The 8,559-nt window shown below is 36.2% G+C and overlaps 1 protein-coding gene across 1 annotated transcript; it reads right to left on the bottom strand.

Moving 5' to 3' along the window:
• Positions 1–2,619: 2,619 nt before the first annotated feature.
• On the bottom strand, positions 2,620–7,727 carry JAZ3 (jasmonate-zim-domain protein 3). Its single transcript, XM_089807158.1, has 7 exons — positions 7,444–7,727; positions 5,218–5,411; positions 4,469–4,815; positions 4,212–4,308; positions 3,454–3,805; positions 3,266–3,323; positions 2,620–3,149 (listed from the first exon to the last, which is right to left on the bottom strand). Exons 1-7 carry the CDS (start codon positions 7,598–7,600, stop codon positions 2,954–2,956), a joined length of 1,401 nt encoding a protein of 466 aa, XP_089663284.1. The 5' UTR covers positions 7,601–7,727; the 3' UTR covers positions 2,620–2,953.
• Positions 7,728–8,559: the final 832 nt, after the last annotated feature.

Raw genomic sequence — 8,559 nt, 5'->3', positions numbered from 1 at the left:
AAAAATCACAAGTCTAACATCAAATGCGTACATATAATAATGCATCTCTATCAATACAACATAATCATCATTAAAGACATCATGTTAACATTTTTATGAAAGAAACCACATTTACTAACTAGGAATCATCAAAATACCATTAACAACACATGAATGAAATCAACTAAGCAATAATAACCGATACATTTGTAATCAAAATCATGAAATAATATCATAATATTACAAATCTAGTATCTCTAAAACTAATCAATGCATAAAATCAACCTAAAAGAATTTGACAATGATAACAGAAATGCGAACTAGGGGCAGGCACTACATTTCTTTCTATTAGATAAATCTGGAGCTTAAAGTACTTTGGCCAAAGCCGTTTATTTTTTTGCATGTGTAGATATGATGTTTTATTTTCCCTGCCACATTCTATAATTATGATACTTAGACATATGTGGAAAGTAGTATGTTTTACAGCTAGACTGGATCCATCTGATCCTCTTGTTCCGAGTTGCTAGGTTTCTCGTGCCAGGGTTGAGGCATTCTTCATTTCAAGAAGGACCCCGAGGAGCTAAACATTTAGTGGTTGACGTGGTAAACGCGTCTTGGGCACACTCCTATATTAGATAGCAGATGGACAATGTCTGATGGTTGTGGAGATTGGAGCTTGTAGATGGGCACATGTTTGAGGCATCTTATTTAACTCTATGTTTGATGTGATGTATATAATCATCTTATGATGGTCATTTGGATGTAATTGTACTCAATAGATAATGTATCTGTTATATTTATTAAATCAAGCATTTTGATTGATGGATAACGTGTAGTCAGCATGGATAATTCTATTTGATATATTTCTTAATGGATATCTAATGTTTAATCCATGATTATGGTTATTGAAATGATTATTGACTTTTCAAACTAGGGTTTCATTTGTTTATTTCCACATTTCTACCAATTGGATAATATGGCAATTGCTTAGTAGGATAGGTATCTTGCACTAAGCTTCTCTTGTTTGCCATCTAGACTGATTAAATATGATTTGTTTCCCATGCTTGAGATCCAGATTAATTAAAAATGATCCGTCTCTTGAGTAACTGACATGTCTTTCACATGGCTTCTAATCCAGATTGGCACAATATCGGCAGATTTCCCACATGGTAGCCATGGATTTGAAAATAATTCGATTTGTAAACAATTTTGCATGCCAGATATTCATTAACAGCTGTTGGCTTCTTCTAGATTGGCACTATATTTCTTGTTGCTGTCAATAGATTTGATTCCATACCAAAAAAAAACACATCCACAATCAAATCCTATTTTGGATTGCCACAATATTGGCAGACTTAAACCATGGGCGGCATGTTGCTCCCACTTAGTGGCCATGGATTTAAAATCAATTTGCTTTCGAAACTTTTGTGTAAACCAAAAATTCATCTACAGCTGACTTAGGTGTTTATGGTTAGCGAATTATGATGATGACCTTTTGATGCACACATGTACCCTTGCAAGTCTCGATATAAATGTGTCCCAGTTTGCTGCCTAGTAGACAAGCCTTCAAGAATTTGCATTTGCAACTTAGAATGACTAGTGAGAGCAATAAACCCAGGCAAAATGGGGAATTTCACATATCCTAGCAATACATTCTTCAACTTCCATAACACTCTCATCTGTGTTTTTCCTTTGCTGGGAACAAGGACCATAAAGAAATTTAATGAGAGCCACATCGAATTATTTTTCTCCAGTCCAACAGAGGCCATTATCAAACAATCACCCCAGCGCAAGTCCAAACTAAACATCGGAAGCATATATTCATCTAGATGCTAATGATTAAATTCTAAGTATCAAAATCATTTTTCAAAACAAAAAACCTGAATCCTAACCATAAGAACAATTTTTATGCATTACCACCTACACCCTAATGAAAAGTTTAAAGGCCTTATTACTGTCTACACCGTAATGAAACAATTAAAGACCCTTTAAAGGCCTTATTACTGCCTACGCCGTAATTAAAAAATGAAAGACCCTAACACTCAAATCCAGGCCATAAAGTTACTTTTCAGAACAAGAAACGAGAAGCTAAACAATAGATATAATAGATTGCAACTTGCCTACTACCTCCTTATAAAAACAGTCAATAAATCTTCATGATCTCTGTCTGGTTCAGTATTTGAAAGAAATTTTGGATTTGATTATATAACTTCTTACTAGCATAGTTAATCATAAACTTAATATTCAATCAGAGTAAGCATTACTTTCAATAACGATGCCAGATAGTTTGCATTCAAAAGCAACATAATATTGTTTTCTACAATATTCACCTTTACAAAACATGAAAAGAAATTTGAATGAATGCTGAAAAATAATATGAAGCTTAAGAGTATATTTAATAGAGTAAAGTATTCAACATCGTAACCAAATTCTGTGTTGAGATTTGCAATTTATCATCAGCTGAAAATCAAGGACAGAATAGCTAAGCAACAAAGATAACCAGGGTTGGCCTATGCTCCAAAATGATGAAATTCATCTTCATTGCTGTAAATCTGGCTTAGCATGTTAAAATCGTTATATTCTTGTTAATTAATTAATGCTAACCACAGCATCCTCCACATTATTCATTAGTCAAAAAGATTGGTCAAAATGAAATATATTAGATAATAGTGAAATGTTTGCTTCGTTTCCAGAGGCTGTGATGTCACCAGTTCATTTTCCTGCAGACAATTGCCCACAGTTTGCATACGAAATCATTAAGTACAACAGAAAGATTTGTACTCTTCTGATTAATATAAATATCACCAAATGAACTCAAATATTCACTATTGTTCTGTTAAAAGTACATTTAAATTCATGTTACAAACTGCTTTCTGCACAAAGCAGCAAAATTAACAATGAATGATACAAACATGCTTCATGGAAAACAAAAAGAATGGACAGTCATTTCGTATGCGAGCTGCAGCTAACATTCTTAAATCTCCATCTTCACAGCTTCTCTTTGCCATGGTTGTGACCCCATTTCTTCCGACTTTGGCATAAACTCATGTTGGGATTTACGTCCATCCACAGATGGAAGTGTAGCTGAACACTTTGGACTGAGAGACTTGTCTGAATTTGAGGACTCCTCTGCTGAATTCTTTGTTGGATAAGGTGCTTTGGTAATGACCCTGAAAATAGGAAGCATAAAAAGGTTAACTTTATAAAACAGCCCAAGAATTAGCTTTATATATGTGATTATAAGGATACTAAGCACAAAAATGAGAATCACAGCACGGCCAAATACCTTTCTTTGCGTTTTTCAAGAAATCGAGCAAGCGATGCTTTGCGAGCTTGTGGTACAGCTGGAATAAAAAAGATGTCAAATCAGATGGCTATAAAACAGAATACTGTAAATCAACAATGTGAATCAGCTAACAATTTGCAAGAAATTTCTTCAAGAAATCCAAAACTGATTAGTCAGCAATTTCTTACCTCTTGACATAGTTGTTGTTGATGTTGACCCTGATGCATTCAACTTTGGACTTTCATTTTGATTGTTAGAAGTAGCCTTAGTTTGATTTACATCAGGATCTTTAGTGCTAGACAATATTGGAGCAGTGGATTGGCTAGTTTGACTTTGAACAGTAGCCTGTGACTTCAGCAAATTAGCTTGTGGATTTGTTGCAGGCAATGCATTTGAAGGACTTGGGCCCAAAGAGGTCGCTTGCTTCACATGCCCAGCAGTTGACAGAGACATTGAAATTGTTGAGTTTTGAGGTTGTAGAGCAGCTGTCTTTCCAGAACAAGAATTTCCATTTCCAGCCAAAAACATAATTGCTTGAGCCTGCAAACAACATCCATATTTCCCACATGCTCTGAGTATGTGAAATTCTGTTCATCAAGTATACTTGGAAAAATTCCCATATACCAATGAAAACAAGCATATGACAGAATAGGAAAACTGAGAGCTGACAATATCAAATTGAATAATAACAATGTCTAACTGATTAAATTGAATGATGACAGTGTCTACCTAATCCAAAATGAACAATCACAATGTCTTGCTAATCTCATTACATATCTTTTTTGGTTATGTAATCTCATAAAAGACTTTTAGAAGACAGGAAAAACAATTGCATTGTGCACCCTGCTAAACCTCTGCCTTTTGAAGCCTACTTTTTAATGTGACAATCAGAAATTTGAAATTTACTTTAAATCATTCAATATCCATGTTTCAAACCCAAGCACACCTTGTCTGCTGGAACATCATCATACACATTTACGGAACCAGCATAGAATATTGTCAGTTGTGCACCTGCTGGCGTTTCAGGAACACTAGGAATACACCTTTAAAACAAAACCAAAAAATCCAAGTTATTTTATTGACAACACAAATGAATAAAAACTCAATATATGTGAAATCAGAAAACTAATGTCTAGACATATGTGCGGAACAAATTGTTGGCCCCAGGATCTTAGAATTTGGGGTCAAAGAAGATCAAATTACCCTGGGATTGAGGTGCTGGTTGAGGCTCCAAGAATAGGCATGAAAGAATGCTGTCCTGTCAAAGGCATTCCTTGAAATTGCTTTGACATGAGAGAAGACTGGGCTGTTGCTTGGTGTCCATTGAAGTATGCAGGGATTCCTGAATTAGAGACAGAAAGTGAGTAATTTGAACAGGGAAGCATTCGACCCTCCTGAATGTTATAACCTTGAGCAGCCCGATCATCAACTGCCTGAGCTGAATACATGACACGAGAAACACTGAAAGGTCGACTGAGAGACCCACTTTGCCCAAAATGGTAGTTTCCTGACTCTGTAGCACTCCTTGCAGCAGGGTCAAGATTGAAGGTCTGTAAAAATTCACAATAAAGTTGAAAAAGATAAAACCTTGACTGAAGTTTATGCAGGAACAATAACATACAACCCAAGCAACACGCAAGACCCTCCCATGATGCAACTTATAGAGAAAATTATTCTAATCTTAATATCCATCTTATGAACCATGTCCCCAAGCGGTTAACTGCAAACAGAAGTCTGAATGACTAAGATTATTCAAGAAACGGTGAAAGATCAGATCACTGTCAAGTATTATTACAGTCTTAAATTTATTAACAAATCACTCCTGGAGTCCTGACACTGCAGATTTCAATATGATATATCCAAAAGTATTTTTTACAAGAACACAAATCTACAATTTATGAGTGAGATGCATTCATCAAGTGGGAACTTTGGAACAATAAGACAATTATTACCTGAGAAGCAGTTGTACTTCTATTGTTTAAATCAAAAGCATCTGCAGTTGATATAGGATGAAATCCAGAATTGGAAATAGGTTCAAATGAGCTCTTCTTCGATCCTTCCTGCAAATTCTTGAAAGAAATGAACTGGTGCAGTGCAGCTGCTTTTTTTGAGTAAGGCCACTGCAAAGATATATTTGCCAGGGATACTGTAACAATGAAACCAAGTTTGTATTACTCCTCCACTATAACATAAATGAATTTGACCTTGTAACAGAAAACTATTGTTTTAAATCCCAGTTAAACTTATAAACGTGACCAGTGACACCAATCAAATATATTAATATTTGAATGCTGCAAAATCGTCTGCAGTCCACTTGATTTGAATGCAATTATGGCAGATTCTAACACCATACACGGTAACAGCTACTATAAGACATGTGAATTAATCTAATTGTAAGCAACAGCCAAACAGAGAATCCTTTAAACAGATCAAAAAGTTCTGGATCTAACTCATCTCTTGCTGATCTCTTCATAGAAATTGTATACATTATCAAATAATTACTTATCCTACTTTCTACTCAAAGGAGACAAATCTTTACTCACATCTAACCAAACATAAGAATAATCATTATAGCTCAAAAAAAATTCTATTGTCCTAAAAGGCTGGCAACGCTTAAAAAAGACCTCTTACCAAATTTATAACTGCCAATTCCCCTATCCAATCCTACTTGATCACTGGGCTCGAACACACTTCAAGCAGTCAGAAGAGCTTACTCTTGCTCATTAGTCGCCTCAAAGTGCTAAACAATGTTGAGGCTTGAGTAAAAAAACGAGCTGCAGAATGATCTGTATTTTAGGCTTTTGGTAGATTGGGTGATCAGTATGGAAGAAGTAAAAGGAAGCTTAGAAAGTTATCAAAACTTACAAATAAAAACAAACCTAAAAGCAAATGGTAAAATTGCAGGTCCCCAGGGACTGGAAAACTAGTTAGCATTATTTGGCATTCCTCTGGGGGCATTGATTTCACAATACCACTAAGGATGACCCACAGAGTGAATCTAACACTGCTGAAGTGCCAAGGTGCGTTTGTATAACAAAACTACATCTGGAGTATATTTTCATGTTCATTCAGGAATGAATGTGTTGGAAATAAGCTACAACCAGACCAATGATGCCAATGATGGACTGCTCACAATGGGGTCAGTAGCTTGGTGGAGCACGCCTTCAGCAAATGAAAGGTCCTAGATTCTAGTCTTAGCCCGTCCATATGAAGTGTAGCTCAACATGTGCTATCATGATCAGGCTAGGTGCCCCAAACACCTGCTCTGTGGCTTAAGGGGGTGTCAAAACAAGCTACACCCAACCAATGATGGACTGGCCACAAAGGGGCCAGTGGCTCCATTGTAGAGCAGTCCAACAACAAATAAAGACCCTAGCTTCTGCTACTAGCTGAGCTGTAGCTCAAAAGCATGATCATATAATCATTTCGCTGCTAGAAGACTCTTTTGGTTCCCAAGCTTTATGTTGAACGTAACTAACTGAGGCTTCAACCTGTTTACCTTTCGGTGACTCTCTTTACAATTTCATGAGACGAGTCGAAAGTTCTCCTAGATGCTAAAGCAATAATAAATAGGTTATGTCTATCAATATATCCCTCTTTGCTAAATTGGTATACGTTTTGCAATAACCCTATAGGTTTGACAATATACTTTAATCCCAATCAAGAAAATGGGCTATTAAAAGCCATGAGAAATATTCTGGCTCGGATGCAGAGGAAGCACGCGCCTTAGACTCCGTAAACAGGGTAGGGAACTGAATATAATCATATATCAATGTATTAAAGGAACCTGTGAAATACAAACTCGGTGAGGAAAATTACGGAAATCTCACTAAAGAACAAAAACAGGACAAAGAAACCCCAACAACGATTTTGCACGACCCCTGAAAAACATCTGTATTTTTTTGAGCCCAGTGAGATCTTGTTGCCGGCTGGGACTTACAGAACACGGAAATTTCAGCTGACCCATAAAAGGGCAGATCAGTTTTCACCTAATAACCCAGGCCTTCTTTAGCTACAAATAGAGACTATCATGCATTGAAAGCTCACATTAAACTATTGATACTTGCAATCAACGGCGGACCTTAATTACAATACAAGTTCTGGTCGAAAGAATTGATCAATTAATAACAGACAATCAAAAGACGGGGAAGGGGAACAAAAAATGGAATTTAACTCACCATTTTCGTTGTAAAGGGCCTTAGACCCATCCCTTTGGTATTCTGTCTGAGCTTGTGAGTCTCCACTGGGATTGTTTCTGGCATGATTCAGACCCAAAAAGTCCCTTGCAACGACTGATTCCCTCTCCATAGCAGATGTACAAGCTTCCTTCTTCATAGACAAATGGGTATCTCTATCATGTAGTCCTCTGCTCTGAATAGCCTTTCAATCTGGAAACACAGAGACAGAAAACAGAGAATGATGAAGGCTGGCTTATCTAGCAGTCAATTTAACTCCTAAAGACACCAATAATGATTCAATAAGACGCTCAAAACCAGCAAAACTCTTATCCATTGCTTAAACATACCCCACACCGTAGAATGCGCATGTGACCTTTCGCAATCTATGGCAGGTCTCCGTGACCCGTCAAACCGGTTATGTGCACGTGCTTCAAATTCAGTATCTTGCCAAAGCTGCCGGTCAACACTTGGTATATTTTGCATCGATGCGGGATTCGATTGTACCCGTCCGATTCGGACGAGTTGTCTGTGCTTTAGTGCCATGTGATTGGATTCTTCTCGGTTTAATTTACGGGCGCTGCATTTTTTAAGGATTAATTTTTCTACTTTTTTAATATTAACTTCGAGTCTACCTTTTTTTTTTAAATATTCGTCTCAAGTTTATTATTGGGAAAACGTCACGGAATTCCACCACTCAAATAATAATAATAAAAAGAAATGCTAGTTAAAAAACACGAGCGCCATAATTTCTTTTCGTTGGGTTATTTTTTGTCAAAAGTATTACAACCTGTCTTTAATTCAGGTATTTTTTTCATTAAATATAATCAAACTTTTAAGAGGAGTGGAGACTTTTCTTTACATCGTCATATATAGAAGATTTTATTGTTCGTTTTAGTTTAAGATTTGATTCATAAAATTTTGTCAAAAGGTAGAGTAGCCTATCAAAGGCACATTTATTAATTAAATAATACTAGAAAGAAACAACATTGTTAAGATGTCATTAGAAACAAGCTTGGTAAAAGACCTCGTCATTTTGCAAATTATACTCACAATTTCTATTAACATCATTTAATTGCTTTTACAAGTTCAACAACACATCTTTCATGCTCATGTTAT

The sequence above is a fragment of the Cupressus sempervirens genome, chromosome 10, assembly GCF_028749045.1.
Source record: "Cupressus sempervirens isolate cs-2001-9-10 chromosome 10, ASM2874904v1, whole genome shotgun sequence".
Taxonomy (NCBI): Eukaryota; Viridiplantae; Streptophyta; class Pinopsida; order Cupressales; family Cupressaceae; genus Cupressus; species Cupressus sempervirens.
The sequence above is the reverse complement of the archived record's forward strand: the minus strand, read 5'-3'. Positions and strand labels throughout refer to the sequence as shown.